Source organism: Euprymna scolopes, chromosome 19 (genome assembly GCF_053919585.1).
Source record: "Euprymna scolopes isolate OS-2025 chromosome 19, ASM5391958v1, whole genome shotgun sequence".
Lineage (NCBI taxonomy): Eukaryota > Metazoa > Mollusca > Cephalopoda > Sepiida > Sepiolidae > Euprymna > Euprymna scolopes.
In genome coordinates, this window is record NC_136500.1 from 86,514,046 (window position 1) to 86,531,210 (window position 17,165).

Below are 17,165 nucleotides of genomic sequence, written 5' to 3' on the forward strand. Positions count from 1 at the left end.
TGCTGTCAATATGCAACACACTATCTGATCACAAAAATCCATTAACAAAAAAGATTTAATGCGAGGATGTTGGAGAGAGAGAGAGAGAGAGAGAGAGAGAGAGAGAGAGAGAGAGAGAGAGAGGAGTGAGAACAATTTATTGAAGACAGAGGCTACATGCTATCTAAATATATTGAGGTTGACAGAGGCAGTTTCTTTAATATTTTTTTGGCAAGCAGTAATAATAATAATAATAATAATAATAATAAGAGAGAGAGAGAGAGAGAGAGAGAGAGAGAGAGAGAGAGAGAGAGAGAGAGAGAGAGAGAGAAAGAGAGAGATGGTCACATTTAATGGTTTGGATCTTTTGAGATGTTCGAACTACTTGAGAAATATTCATCTTTTAACCAAATTGAATCTGAATTTTATTCTTCTGCTATTTGATGGGCTGAAGAATTAGAAGAATTATTGGAATCGGAATCAGAAGACGTCCTACAGAAGAAATCAATTCTTCATTTATTTCCTCTTTTGCTACCACCCTTTTCTTCTGCCTCCACCCCATCTTTCTAAAAAAAAAAAAAAAAATGAAACAAACTCGGTAACCTTTCACTTATTTGCTCATCTTTCTTGGCTAAAATTTCATCAGCGCCAAAGATTGCATAGAGCCAAGTCACATCAAACTGCAGTTATTGTAAAATAAAAGAATAGATGCGCCCAAAGGAGATGAAGTGGGAGTAGAAGGGAGGATGGGAGAGGAAGAATGCAGATAGTGAAAAAAAAGGTAGAAAAAGAACTTAGAAGCTAGCAAAAGAAGAAAAAAAGACAAGAAATGAGGAAGAAGAAAACGATGAAGGAAAGAAAACAAGAAGAAAATAACAAAGAAGAAAAAGAAGAAAAACAAAAAAAATAAAGAAACAAAAGTAAAAAAAAAAAGAAAAACAAGTAAAAAAGAAAAAAAAGAAAAGCGGGAATAAAATAAAGAAAAAAACAAAACAAAAGAAGAGAAACAGAAAAACAGGGAAAAACAAGAAGGAAAAGGAAAATGAAGAAAAAGATGTAAAGAGAAGAAAAATAATAAAAAAAAATGGATAGACAAAAAAAGAGGAAGTCTATGGAAGGGACAATAAAATAAAATTAAAAGAACTCTCCCTCAGAGAGAGAGAGAGAGAGAGAGAGAGAGAGAGAGAGAGAAAGAGAGAGAGAGAGGGGGATAGGAACTACAAACATGAGTGAACGCTTAACCTAAAAACCTGATCCTAAATGTGAACAGCTGTCAGGTCTAATCCATCTTGTAGGAGAGAATCAATTACCACGACGCATTCAATCCAATATTTGAATGATGCATATATAATGGGTCGAGTGCGAGTTTAGCTGGATGCATAAAAAAAGAAGAAAAATGTCACTTGATCTAGTGTCAAAGAAATATTACACACATAAATAAATAAATAAAGACTACAAAAAGTCAACTCAAAAAGGCAAAATTATTTGTCTGAACTGAGATTAATTTCATGTTTCTGAACTTCTGCGATAAGGATAGATAATTTGAATTATTTCGACTACTGTTCTCGTCTTGCGTCGCACAACGACGTACCCTCCAATGCATCTTGCTAAACTAGTCAAACACGGAATTTCAAATGGAACTCTTTATTTAATCCATTCTGCCAGCCATAACCGGTAGAAGTCTTGAGCAATTCGCAATTGTATTTTGAGTATCGCCTGCACTTCGGACTGAAGATATTAGAGTGATCAAGTAACAGGAAGTTAAGGTCTTCTTGCACACAAGGCTTTTTCAATTTCACAGTTTTCAACTTTAAGAATTTTATTTCTCAAGGGGTGACACTAATATTTTTCTGTGTGTGTGTATGTGTGTGTGTGTGTGTATATATATATATATATATATATATATATATATATATATATATATATATATATATATATAGTCATCCACATACAGTACTGTTTCGCTGTTTCATAGCTCATCAGTGCAGCTAGACAAGCAACTAACTCAAGCCAGGATTGAAACCCAATCGCCCAAACGACAGTCGGAGTTTCTAACCATTGCTCTATACTGCTGCTGCTATGCGGGCAGTGAATTAACAATGTTTTGAGATTGCCCAAAGTACCTAAGCTCAATTTGTTTACACAAAGAGCATCGCTTCATATGCTAATGGTAATTTGTATATCACTTCCCAAATGCTCAACCTAAGATAGGGAGCATTATAGTCATCCAGATACAGTAGTGTTTCGCTGTTTCACAGCTCATCAGTGCAGCTAGACACGCAACTACCTCAAACCAGGATCGAAACCCGATCGTCCAACCATTATGCTATATACACACACACACATATATAATTATAAAACTCAAATGACCTTGTCACGGGTGTTGTAACCCAACATCCGGTTTACGGCTTCCAGTTACGCATGCGTACATAAACATAAATCCATAACTGCATAAACAAATAAAAATAAATCTCTGGACCGGTTTCGTTCGAACAAACGTACGTCCTTATAAAAGCGAATATCTTAAATTTATTGAATAAAAAACTTCAAGATATGGGAAGCAAACGCAAAACGTGATTACAAATAATACGCATAATCATCGACTTGTTTCATATATACGATATATATTATACTAAATAATCAACACGACAATAAAGCGTATTGTTTTACTGTGTACCTTTTCAACGTCCGAATTTTTTTTCACGTTTAAATTATCTGGATAAACAATTGTTAATTGTCTTATTTTTTACATTGTTTATTTGCGTATTACGTTTAAGTCATTTTAACGGAATTTTCTTTACTGACCCAACATGTCACGGGTAGTCCAGTATATCTAGAAAAGTGAACGTGTCTGTGTACATTTCCCTATGCAATAACTCTGTCAATACAGGGTACTGAGATTTGGGAAAATCTTTGTAATCGGTTTTCGGCCAGAAATTTTGCTATTAAGGGGTCAAAGTTCAACGATTTGACTTTTGAGAACTCTACCAAAATCCTCCGACAATTTTAGGTCTAAACACTTGAAATTTTAGATGTAGGTTCTTTGGACATGGATCTAACTTAATAACTTAATTTGAGCCCAAAACAATAAATGTTAAGGGGTCATAATAGGAGTCAAAGTTTTAAAAAATTTGACCTCTGCGGTCTCTACCAAATTACTCAGACAATTTCTGGTCTAAACATTTGAAATTTTACATAAAGGGTATTCAGAGATAGGGCACACTTTTTCATCGGTTTGGGTCAAAAATTTTTAATTACCAATATATAAATGTATGTATGCATATATATTTGCATGTCTGCCTAAAACTTTCGACAGAGGCGACGGATTTTTACAAGATCAGTATCGTTGTGAAGTTCAACCTTTCAGAGACAAATATAAAAAAATAGGCTACAAACATTATATCTTCACCTTCAATTGGGCACTTTTCTATGGGGGGCAGGGGGTCGCTTTTTTCGCCGATATTTTCGAAAGTCATCCTCTCCTTTCGATTGTCTAGCCTTAATTTAAACCTACGTCACTTCCGGTTTGGCGGTGGTAGTAATAGCAAAGACGTCAGGTTTTTTTCCCCGTTCTTTTCCTCCTTTGCGGTATGGGTTTGAGCCTGCCTTCCTACTACCACTTTTTTTTTTTTTTTGCTCAACATACACCTCCAAGCACCCGGGCAACGCCATGCTGAAATGCTAGTATATATATATATATATATATATATATATATATATATATATATACTTTTATTTACTTTTTACAACTATTTTTAATAACTATTTATAAATAATAAATTTAAAAGGCATTAAATAAGATATTTTTAGTGTTAATAATATGACCACATTATATTAATACGGAAATTGGAAGTTCAAAATGGCGTAATAATGTAAGCAAATAATAAGGTAATTGCAACTTCTCTTCCAATTTTCGGATTTTTTAATCATGCCCAAACTCATTTTATTTCCTTTTCGTGGATTGCTAGTTGCTATTTCTTCTGATGAGTTAAGAACAAAAAAGATACATCGATTGATAAAATAATTAAGTAAACGATTTTGTGCTACGAAACAGATACTGTCAAGAAGTGTAAATGTCAACTGAATAAAAGGAATAAATTGAAAGATGATCAACGTCATGAAATTTAGAATATAGACTTTTGTCATTTATTCATTATATGCTCTGTAATTACATTGAGCTTCTTAAATAAAGATTGGTATATCTAAAAAGGAAATATAAGTGAATAAAAAATATTTCCACATATATACATATATATATATATATATATATATATATATATATATATATATAATCATTTACTATAATAATTATTAAATACCTACAGATCCCTTTGGGATTCATCAGTGCAGGGTGTCATGATTAACACCGATTGATAGATTCGAACCTGGCTCCATTAGCAAAGGACCTAATCCATTCGGCCACCATTAACTGCGAGAAATACTGTTGAAATTTAAACATTTATTTCTAAATGATTTTTTTAACGTTTGTCAGAGTGATCTAATCATTATATGATGATCTGCACATATGAGCTAAATTGACTGACTTTATTTCAACTGAAAGTGTTCAATGATAAGAAACATAATATGCAGTAATATATATATATATATATATATATATATATATATATATATATATATATATATATATATATATATATAAGGTGTCCACAAAGTCTGGCTACATTATGCAGCCAGACTTTGTGGGCACTGTGTAGATTATGCAGCCAGACTTTGTGGGCACTGTGTAGATTATGCAGCCAGATTTTGTGGGCACCATGTATATTATGCAGCCAGACTTTGTGGGCACCGTGTAGATTATGTATCCAGACTTTGTGGACACCCTGTATGTATGCATGTGTATATATATATATATATATATATATATATATATATATATATATATATATATATACTAGCTGTACCCGGCCACGCGTTGCTGTGGCTCAGTTTGTTAAAATGGAACACATGTGAAAGTAGAGAAAAGTTTGATTCTTTTTTTCAAGAGAATGTACAAATTATTATTTTTTTTTAACAGATGTTAAGAAAATAAACAGAAAAATACTTCCATCATTAATTATGCAAAAAAATAAATAAAATGTTGATTTAGTGTTTCAATATGCTTATAAATTACGATAAAACTTGCTGAGTATGCACTGTTTTACGGTTGTTGTAAAAATGGAAAGGAAACTTAAATTTCGCTTCATTTTAATCTTTCTTACTTTTTTAATTGTGCCCCCCCCCCCAAACGAATATAATCAAAACAGTAACATTCAACAATTGTATTTTATGTATATAAAACACAAAATGGGTGTTTGTATTACTGTACACATAGATTCGAAAAAGTTGTCAAAAAACAAATATATAACAAATAAATGTTATCAAAGGCAAGATAAGTTACTTTTCTGCCAAACTGGATATATTTTTTGTGTTTTTATTCAATGTAACATATTTATTCAGCTCGAAAAACATACAGTGTTTACCGATGTATTCGAAAATTCAAGATGGCGTCTCACACCCTCTTTAACACCGTAAGTATGGAAAAAGGTGTTATAAATAAAAAACTATACAAAATACTATTAAAAACCCGCCGAATATATGTCAACCTATGTCACGGTAACATTCATTGAGCGAGTTTTTAACAGTATTTTATCCGGTTTTTTATTTATAACATCTTTTCCCACACTTACCGTGTTAAAGAGAGAATCAGACGCCATCTTGAATGTTCCAATACATCGGTAAACACTGTATGGTTTTCGAGCTGAATAAACATGTTACATTGAATAAAAACACGAAAAATATATCCAGTTTGGTAGAAAAGTAACTTATCTTGCCTTTGATAACATTTATTTGTTATATATTTCTTTTTGGACAACTTTTTCGAATCTATGTGTACAGTAATACGAACCCCACAAAATATTTATTAAAAAAAAAAATTTTTTTTTTAAAAAGTTAATAACGAAAGGGAAATAATTCCATTTTTAAACGAAAAAGTCAGTTTACCTAACTTACTGTATTAATGCTATTTTTTTTAAGCAAGAAAAAAAAAAGGTAAATATCCAGATACACTACTACAGAACACCGACCACTCTAATTTGTTTTTTTATAGGTAATTGAGGTCGCTGACAACGAATCTGATAGTCAAACTTGGGGCAAATTTACCGTTTACATGGTATTTATCCCTGAACCCACGAACTTCTTTCCACCATTTTGCAGCATCCGTTTATGCTACACGCATGCACGCTGTAGCATAAACGACAGCTTCACCAAGCAAACTATGTTGGGGGGAGGGGATTTTTTTTTCCAGGACATAGAATTTTCTAATTTTCAAAAATACATTATAGCGCTTTTTGGGTGGAAAATTTAAAATTAGCTGAAAAAGAAATAAAATAAGAAAAGGAAAGCACACCAAGTTGGAGTAGGGGGGGGGGTAATTTATCTGTTTTTTTTTTTTACCTGGAACATCGAATTTTCCAATTTTCCGTAAGTAACGCACCGACATTTACCAATTCGAACACCATTTAACATTTTCCGAAGATTTTACTTTGTACATTGGGGGCGCGAGCCGGGGGGGGGGGGGGGGGGAGCAGATGTGATGTTGGCGCGCGCGCGCCCCAACATCACCCCCCCCCCACACACACAAATTAGAGTGGTCGGTGTTCTGTAGTAGCGTATCTGAATATTTACCAAAAAAAATATTTAGGTTTGGCTATAAATTCCTAAACTCATTTCACCCTAAATAATTTAGGTGACTGAAATAGGAATCTAATTGAATCCTTAATTTCCTGAATAGTATCCGATAATTCATTTTTCTTCGAGTTATATCGAATACATTAATACGGACTTTAGGGTTTTTTTTCTTAATGTTACAGTAAAAATTATTTTTTAGTGTTACAAATTACGATGCTTTAAAAAAAGCAAAAATAAATTCTTGCGTTTTTTATTTACTACTGAAAACCATAACTTTAGTAAAGGTATTTTTTGTTTAAACAAAATAAAACATTTTCACCAAGAGTTAAGTAAAAATAATTAGTTCATTATATTCTGCGATCATTATTTGAAAAATACTGCAATTTTCATTAAAATTCGTTAATTTCCTGATTTTTGGTGAATTTTTAAGTAAAGGGAGGAATCAAAATGTGTATACACTTTGAGCGTCGGCATTCATTTTTCGACTACGTGTGGTTAATTTAAATTAAAGTTCAATCACATGGTTACATTATCAATAAACCCATAGAAAATTTACCGATATTGTAAACACATTCTGTTTACATTAAGCCTGTGGTGTTTTTTTAGTGATGCAATGTTGTCAACTGAGATTTTAAAAAAACCCGCGAGATCAGGAGAAAGAAATGTCCAGAAAATCGCTAGCCAGTTTGGCAGAAAAGTAACTTATCTTGCCTTTGATAACATTTATTTGTTATATATTTGTTTTTTGACAACTTTTTCGAATCTATGTGTACAGTAATACAAACCCGTGTACAATAATACAAACCCCTTCGGGGAGATTGGAATGCCCCCCCCCCACCTAAAATGTACTTGGAAAAATCGATTTTATAGTGAGATTTAAGAATGGTTAGTCGAAAAAAAGGTGAAAAACAAAACAAATAATCAATAAATAATTGTTACCAAAGGCAATAAATGCTACTTTTTTTTACTTACATGAATGAGTTTATTTTATGTTTTAAAGTATTTTCAAGCAATCTAATGCAGATGTCTGGGTGCCAAATACCTCCAGATTTTCTAGAATTTCCCGCTAGATTGTAAACGAAATCTCCGGATCTAGCAGGAAAACCGCTAAATTGTAACACTGGTCATGTGACAGGAAGCGGTAATAAATAATTGTCTCTAAATAAAAAAATGGCCTCTCGGTACAAAGAAATCCAGCTATTTATCATAGAAAAATTAAGTATAATGTTATAATTAAAAAGAAATATATAAAAACACACATGGATATAGTAAACATATTATACCAAAACGTGGAAGCCATCCGTCCAGTGGTTTTTTAGACAATTAACTCCGAACTAACTAAGATTTACATTTTTATATATATAGATATATATATATACATACATATATATATATATACATATATATATATATACGTATATATATATATAAATATATATATATATATAAATATATATATATATATATAAATATATATATATATATATATAAATATATAAATATATATATAAATATATATATATATAAATATATATATAAATATATATATAAATATATATAAATATATATATATAAATATATAAATATATATATATATATATATAAATATATATATATATATATAAATATATAAATATATATACAGTGATGATCATATTTATTGGCACGGTAAAATAAAAGTTAAATTTTGTCTAATAAATTCTAAAAAAGGGATTAAATTAAAGAAAATAACAAAGTATATTATGTATTTTTAACTGGCCCTTCCGATGCAGCAATCGGATTTTAGAAAAAATAAATAACAAAGGAACAACAAACATAATTGCAAAAAACCCTTGTTCAAAATTATTGGCATGGCTTTGTTTTTCTTTTAGTATCAGTATAATATCAATCAATTTCCGGTTTACGTGCTTTCTGAACTTTTTTATAGCCATATTATGCTTGTTTAACGCTAATTCAGTGAATAATTTTTTTCAGATAATTTTTAGATAGCGATTTATTTAAACTATTATAAGTGACTAAATTATAATTTTCAATCGCCATGGTTAAAACTAAGGAACACAGCGAAGACGTCAGGAAGCTTGTTGTAGCATTCCATACCAATGGGGAGGGCTATGATAAGATTTCAAAGAAGCTAAACCTTCCCAAATCCACTGTTAGAGCCATAATAAACAAGTTCAAATCGCAAGGCCACGTTATGAGTTTAGAGAGTAGAGGAAGAAAAAGGATTCTTTCCCCAAGAGATGAACGGAAAATTGTTCGACAAGTAAAACAAAACCCAAGGATCTCTGTTGGGGAGATTGTTGATGAACAGAGCACCTCTGGAGTGAATGTATCTCGACATACAGTTGGTAGAGTTTTGAATAGAGCTGGTTTAAAAGCATGTCGTCCGAGAAAGACTCCCTTATTGAAGCCTATGCACCTGAAAGCAAGGCTAGCCTTTGCAAAACGTCATATTGATAAAGATGTTGCATTCTGGAAACGTGTTCTATGGACTGACGAAACGAAAATAGAGTTATTTGGCCATAATAAAGTGTCTTATATTTACAGAAAATCTGGCGAAGCTTTCCTGCCTAAGAACACCATACCCACAGTGAAGCACGGTGGAGGCAGTTTGATGTTTTGGGGATCCTTTGCTGCCTCTGGACCAGGGCGACTTGTTAAGGTCACAGGTAGCATGAAAAAGGAAGATTATGTTAAAATATTGGATGAAAACCTGAAAGACTCTGCTAAAGAGCTCTCACTTGGTCGTCGTTGGTGGTTCATGCAAGATAATGACCCAAAGCATTCGGCTAAACTGACTAAGAAATGGCTTGAGGACAATCATATTAATGTTTTGGAGTGGCCATCACAAAGCCCAGACCTTAATCCAATTGAAAATTTATGGAGAACATTAAAATTGAGGGTAATGCAAAGGAAGCCTAAGAATCTTATTCAATTGGAGGATTATTGTCAGGAAGAGTGGGCTAAAATTACTACTGAAGAGTGCAACAACTTGGTTGTAAACTATGAAAAGCGACTGAGGAAGGTAATCAAGGCCAAAGGCTATACAATTGATTATTAAATAAATCGTGCCAATAATTTTGAACAAGGGTTTTTTGCAATTATGTTTGTTGTTCCTTTGTTATTTATTTTTTCTAAAATCCGATTGCTGCATCGGAAAGGCCAGTTAAAAATACATAATATACTTTGTTATTTTCTTTAATTTAATCCCTTTTTTAGAATTTATTAGACAAAATTTAACTTTTATTTTACCGTGCCAATAAATATGATCATCACTGTATATATATAAATATATAAATATATATATATATATATATAAATATATAAATATATATATATAAATATATATATATATATAAATATATATATATATATATATATATATAAATATATATATATATATATATATATATATAAATATATATATATATATATATATATAAATATATATATATATATATATATATAAATATATATATATATATATATATATAAATATATATATATATATATATATATAAATATATATATATAAAAATATATATATATAAATATATATATATAAATATATATATATATATAAATATATATATATAAATATATATATATAAATATATATATATATATATATATAAATATATATATATATATATATATAAATATATATATATATATATATATATATATATATATATATATATATATATATAAATATGTTACTGGTTGGTTGCATTCCAGCAACCAATGAATAGGATCAGTTCACAATCATAAATTTTGTTTATTTTTTTATTTTGTTGAATGCCTATATTTTCTTCTTTACTGTCTTATACATGGTTTGCTAACTATAATAAAAAGCATTGTCTATAATCTATCTGGCTGCTTGTCAGAGACAATCAAATATTAGTAAAAACCAACACAGTACAGTAGAACTCCAGGATACGGTATTAAAAATTTAGTAAAAAAATACAGTACAGTATATAATACACATGTATATAATCACATAACATTATAAATAAGGCAGGGCAAATACTGTAACCAGGGGCCGGAAAAACATCATATTCTATAATGTAACCTTCAAAAACATATCTCGGCACCACTGTAACCCGGGGTGCTATTGTATTCCAAGACAAATAAAATATAAAATACTTATATGAGAAGAACGGCAAGTCAAAAACACAAAATAATCACTTGAAAGATGATAATCAGAGAAAAATCTCTCCCCAAGGACATCTGACACCATATTGGAAAGTTCTCAAGCCACTATATATATATATATATATATAAAATCAATGATTTTTTTCATAAAATATTTAAAAGCTACACTTACCTGTATGTACAAACACAATCAAATTCTGGCTGACCATATTTTGCGTAAAAGAAGCAAGTCGTTTGTTAGTGTTGTTGAGCATTGCGAAGTAACCATTATTTGGTTCTGTTATAAGAAAAATAAGGTCTTCCTCAGCAGAGTCAGGGTCAGTCGCCTTGAGATATTCACCGGTCAGCAGTGTAATTGACTGGTTCCATACTCGCATCGCTTTGTTTATCGTTACCCGAGGTAACTGATCGTTGACCGGGTCCACTTTTATGTACAACTTTTTCACATGACTTTTACGCCCGTCATTCTTCAGCTCTCCCGCAATAAACAAATGGTCGTGCGACGTCTCGCTGTCATCATGAACATAGTAAATGAGTTCGTCTTGGATATCCTGCGACGTGAATTCATTGATAGCTTCGCCTTTGTTTGTGATCGACTCGAGCCAGCCAAATTTCGGTTGCTCCGTGATCGTGTATACAACTAGCTTATCCTCGAAATGCTTTCCACGGATTCGGACATTCTCACTTGTGAGCATTTGCCGTTGACCCTCGGCAACAGAGACATTCGATAGCTGCAGGGGTAACACTTTCGGCAGAATGTCGATGACAAACTCGAGGCTGTGCAACTTTTGGAAGCCGTTTGTGACGTCGAACATGAAGCCGTCCGTGTTCGTTTCAACGTTCTTCTGGATTTCTTGGTGAACGTATTTCAGCTTACCTTCGTTAATGTCATCCTGAGTGAAGGTTATATTATGCTGGTCTGTGTATGCCGTGCCGGCAATGGAAAGAAAGCCGTATTTGGGAGGGGAGATTACGTGGTAAATGATGTCTGCCGGGAATGAATCCGGGTGGCTGATGTGCAGATACGAATTGGTGATGACCACACTCTTACCTTCATTAATCACAACGATTTTGTTGTGAACAACACGGGGTGGATGACGCTGGCTCTCCAGAAACAGGAGGATTGAAAATAACCCTTGAGTTTCGGAGGGACCGGCTTCAACAGCAAATCGGAAATAGTCATCAAGCTTGCTCGTACCGTTATGTACATACTTGACTACGTTGTTGTAGATGTCCTCCAGGGTAAAAGCCTTGACGTTCCGTTCATTTATCATCAGCTGACCATAGAACGGTCCGACAACAGTCAAAAATAAAATCTCATTGTCCCTGACATTTACGTTGGTTTCGATACTCAAATTGGATGATGAAATTATACTACTACTGCCATTCATGACCGAAATGCCAGTGTTATTGAGAATCTTGACAAAGGGACCAGACGCCTCGATTTCGAGAATCGCTCTGGTCTCAAACTGACCATCAGTAACAACAAAGCTGAAGTGGTCCAATGGAATGCCAGTGTTCTTGACCAATAGAGTTTTATCGATAAGATCCTGCTGTGAAAACTGATACACGTAGCTTCGATCCGAAGCTCTAAGGATGTACCGATCAGACACATCGGTAAGGGTGTACTGCAATTGGCTGTTATCAAAATCGATATCTGGATCGTTAAAAGCCAAATCGTTTATGCTGAGCGCCCGTTCCCCATTTAATGTAATATAGAATGGCTTATCAATCAAACGACGTGGAGTGTTGTCATTACGCATCATGATCTTAATGTCAAAATGTCCAGAGAAATCAGAAAGTTCCTCCTGTGTTCCCTTTGTCCCTATAATCATAGGGGTTGCACTGAAGGTAAAAGAATCAGTATCATGCTCGGAGTCGTCATGCTCGTACATTAGTTGCTTCCCTCGGATTTCTTTGTTTGTGAAGCTTTCAATGTTTTGCTTAAGTATCTTTTTGGATTTCGGATCGACAAGGATTAACCTTCCATGTTGGGGAGTTTTGAACACGATATACTGGAACTCTCTATGCTTGTCTGTTTCAATATATAAGTCCGCTCGGCTAATTAATTTTTTCTCTCCTTCTATAACACCTTCCAGGCCATTATTTATGTATCGCACATCTGTCTCATTAGGCACATATTCCACATGAAACCTAAGCCGACGAGGCAAAACTCCTTTAACTGATAGCCGCATATCTATGAAGTCATCGAGGCCACTATAAGATTGACGTTTCAGGTTGTAATGAATCATGTTTCCACGTAGTTCAGCTAGTGTGAACGATCCCTCCCTCTTAAGACGAGTCAGTTTTTTAAGTGCCGATGTTGAAGTGTCTGGTTTCGCTCTATACAGGTTGCCATAACTTGGTGGCCGGAGTAAAGTAAAGAATATTTCACGTGGTGGTATTCTCTGCGTGTTCAGACTTACATCAAGGTAGTTGGTCGAGATGATCTTTGACATGGTGTACCGCAAAATTAGCTTTTTGTTAGTTATAACATTTACCTGGACTTCTACAAATTTTACTATGAAAGTCTTTGTATTGGTCCGTGCATTCTGAGAGGTTACAGTAAATTTGAAGAAGTCCGCTTTGGGAGTTGTGTTAAAAGCTTTGTTGAAATAACGAACGCGCCCTGCATCGATGTGACGCTGTGCGAAAGTGGTGACGGGTACCCATGCATTGTTCTCGTGCTTACGGCGCTGGATCTCACCATATTCTGGGCCTTTAGTGAGCTGGTAACGAATCTCAAGATTTTGCTTCGGCACGTTTGTAATAGTCGACAAGTTCTTTGAAGTAATCAAACAATGGGAACCAAGAGGCAAATAGATGCCAGTGTTGGCGATGATGGATAGTCGAAGCTTTTCCGCCCGGATCAGCAGGTCGGCAAGCCTTGACCTTGAGGTCTCATCAGCGACATACATACGGATGAATGTCACCGACGAACCTTTCTGCACAAGCCAAATCTTGCCATTGTTGATGTCGTACTGAGAAAACGTTCCGATTTGAACACCTGGATTGTCCGACTGCTCAAAAAAGCTTTTGGATCCGGATTGGTACTCAATATGGTAAATCAGGTCTCTATCATCCGTATCAGGATCGTCAGTTGTAAGCATTGTGTTAAGAATCTGAATTTTGGAATTCTGAACCACTTGGATTTCTCCATTTGGCGGCAACCTTAATATGGGAGGATCGTTTTTCGGAATAATCTCAATCGGAAGGATAAACCTATATCTCTGTTTCAATTCGGGCACAAGCTGATGATGGCTGCCAATGACCCTCATTTCGACGGTCATATCATCAGAGATGGTATCTGTACCATCGTGGTTATAAGATACGTTATCTTCAAGAAGGTCGGACTGAGTGAACGTTGTACGTCTCTCCTTTGATGAAAGATTTTCAATGGTACCATGTCGCGGTAGAGTAAGAACGGTGAACAAGATATCAGAATCCTGGATGTTATATTTTTGGTAGTCAAATTTGATGTCGATATTGCTAGTCGTGATAATCTTTTCGGCTTCTTCCTTCACGACTAGCTTTACGATGCTCACAAAATTAAACTTTTCACTCGTGTTTAGGCTGCGGCTTAACACGGCTGGCTTTAAACAGTTTTCAGACGGACATGTGCACTCAAAGTTATCAAACCCGATTTCTTCACACTCAGCATCGTCAACACAAGGATTCGCGGCACACGGATATTGCCACAGACAGGAGGGATCAATTTCTCGGCTGATTTGTATGTCACGAAAGCCAAACTGGCGCGAATCGATGAAGATGTCACGGAAGCAACCTTGGACAGAGCCGGCACTGTTGACCTCTTTGAGTGACAACAAGCCTCTTTTGATAGCGTGGATCCGGGTTTTATGTTGAAGGCCACCAACGAATAAGTGACCGCCAAGGTTGATAAATTTTTGGTTCCTTAGACTGGAATGAGTTGAATTTTCTTGTCCGTCGACTCGCAAGATCACCTTGTCTTGACTGATGCGCACGATAACAGAGTGCCACCTGCCGTCAGTAACTACGGTTTCTGAGAACAGTTCGATGATACCATTTCCTTTATTAAGGGAGAGTTTGATTTTGGAGTTGATGATCTCCAAAGCGATAAAATCGGGGCTGAGCGGCCGACCTTCATTGAAGAGTAACAAGCCCGTCTTAGTCCTAGTGCGGAAGTCAAATGTGACTTCACCTTTTTGACGAATGCGTAAATGGGGGAAAGCCACAAAAGAGGAGTCTGTAAGCAAAGTGATCGGTTGGTCTGTTTCGGCATCGAACTCACGGTCACACGACCAGGGAATTTCAAAAACATTCTGAGGATCTTTCAAGCGCCGCGCCTTCTGTATGATGTTTATCTTGTTATAGAATACTTTTTCCATGCATCCACGGAAGTTGCGGATCGTAATGGGAACATGTTGATACGAGTCGGTACCCCCGAGAAAGATGCCTTGATTTATGTTTAGACTTAAGAAATTCCCGGTCGCTTGCATGGATGTGTTTGAAACCTTGTCAACGGTGAGCGTGGCTGTATTGTTTCGCCGTACAAACATGATGTCATGCCAGTGGTGGTCATCGAGGCGTTTGTTCGGCTGCGAGTGAAGACTTACGCTCCCAGAGCCCAGATCAAAGTGGACATTTACGATGCCGGATGTGAGTTCCAGTACGCAGTAATCTGGCAGGCCCGCAGCCAACAGTAGCAAGCCATGAGGACGGTGGGTTTTAAAGCGTAGTTTGATTGTTGTACTGCTTGACGATTCTTGCAATGGCACGTGCACATAACTCTGGCCGTAAAAGGATACTGCAAAGAAAAAAGAAAACAAGAAGATATAGAGATTCTTGTAGCTACATAATTTTAATAGACAAATACATAATACTGGGCACAATGCCATTGTTACCAATAGTCAAGGTAATATTTTTAAAAATTTAATTTATATTACTATTAGATGTACCCAGCATTGCTCGGTATTAGACGTAACCATAAATTCCTTAAAAAAAAAAAATAAAGTAAAAAAAAATCCGGAAAGAAACTGACACATGTGCATTCAAGAATTATGTTTTTTTTTCTTAACATATTACTTCTTGTAAGTAAAAATGTACTAGAAGTAAGATCGAAACCCAACCTTAAAAACAGAGAGTCAAGTATGATAACCATTGGACCAGCTTGATACGTTGTGAAACAGTTGACAAACAGATAAAAATCCAAAGTTGCCTAAGTAACGATTTTTCAATTTTGCTCCATTTAGCAGCTCTTTTTCTGGATAAAAATTGATTAAAATAATTTTCTACATGTCTGAATATCCTATATACCAAATTTCAAGTCTGTAAATGTTCTCACACACACACACACACACGTTCTTTCCTTTATAGATATATATTCTAATAATAGAAGAATCACATAAATTTATTTTCTTTTTTGGAGCAAACAAAGCAAAATTTCAAAGTGATTCTCCTTTGTTTTCGTTTCTCGTGACTTTCTACCTTTCCTTAGTATTATAAATTAAGTAGGCTTTTAGCCCGTTTTTAACAGGCTAAAAAAAATGTCACCCAAAATATTTTTGCATTAAATATTAATCCCTATTAATCTGTAACTGTGCATCGAACAGATACCATAATACTTAATTTGCTGCACCTTATCATAACAAAGTAATTTTTTAGAAAACTTTTAGAATAAATTTGATATTGTGTTGACTAACCCCTATTAATTCCTACCTGTGCATCGAATTAATACCATAATACTTAATTTGCTGCACCTTATCATAACAAAGTAATTTTTGAGAAAACTTTTAGAATAAATTTGATATTGTGTTGACTAACCCCTATTAATTCCTACCTGTGCATCGAATTGATACCATAATACTTAGTTCTCTTAACATTATCATAACAAAGGTTCATACAACATTTTGACCAGATTGGACAAGTAGTTTCGAAGAAAACATTTAGAGTAAATGTGATATCGTGGTGACTAATTCCTATTAATCCCTAATCGTGCATTGAACAGTTACCATAGTACTTATTTTGCTGCATCTTATCATGATAATGGTCCATACAAAATTTCCGTTAGATTGGACCAGTAGTTTCCACGAAAAAGTAGAATGGATAGTCTAAGAGAAATATAATATAAAAAATTAAAAAAAAAAAAAGACATCAACTATTGATAGTAATGGCATTGCACCCAATTTTATTTATTTGAATATAATTTTATTTATTTGAATATAAAGTTAGTTTTATTTGTGTAATTATAAACATTTTCAATTTTAACTTTAAAGTTTCGATACAGAAAGAAAAAAAAAAAACAGTTTCTGAATACAAGACAAAAAAAATGTTTCTCTTCTTTCAAACTATTTCCCACGCCATTG

At 34.0% G+C, this 17,165-nt stretch overlaps 1 protein-coding gene across 1 annotated transcript in view; it reads right to left on the bottom strand.

Moving 5' to 3' along the window:
* The window catches only part of LOC145239819 (chondroitin sulfate proteoglycan 4-like), a 285,826-nt gene that overhangs the window by 39,316 nt on the left and 229,345 nt on the right, over positions 1–17,165 (bottom strand). Inside the window, exon 2 of the mRNA XM_080103350.1 lies at positions 10,994–15,607. Coding sequence (XP_079959476.1) covers positions 10,994–15,607 — 4,614 coding nt within the window. The remainder of the gene's footprint in view (positions 1–10,993; positions 15,608–17,165) is intronic.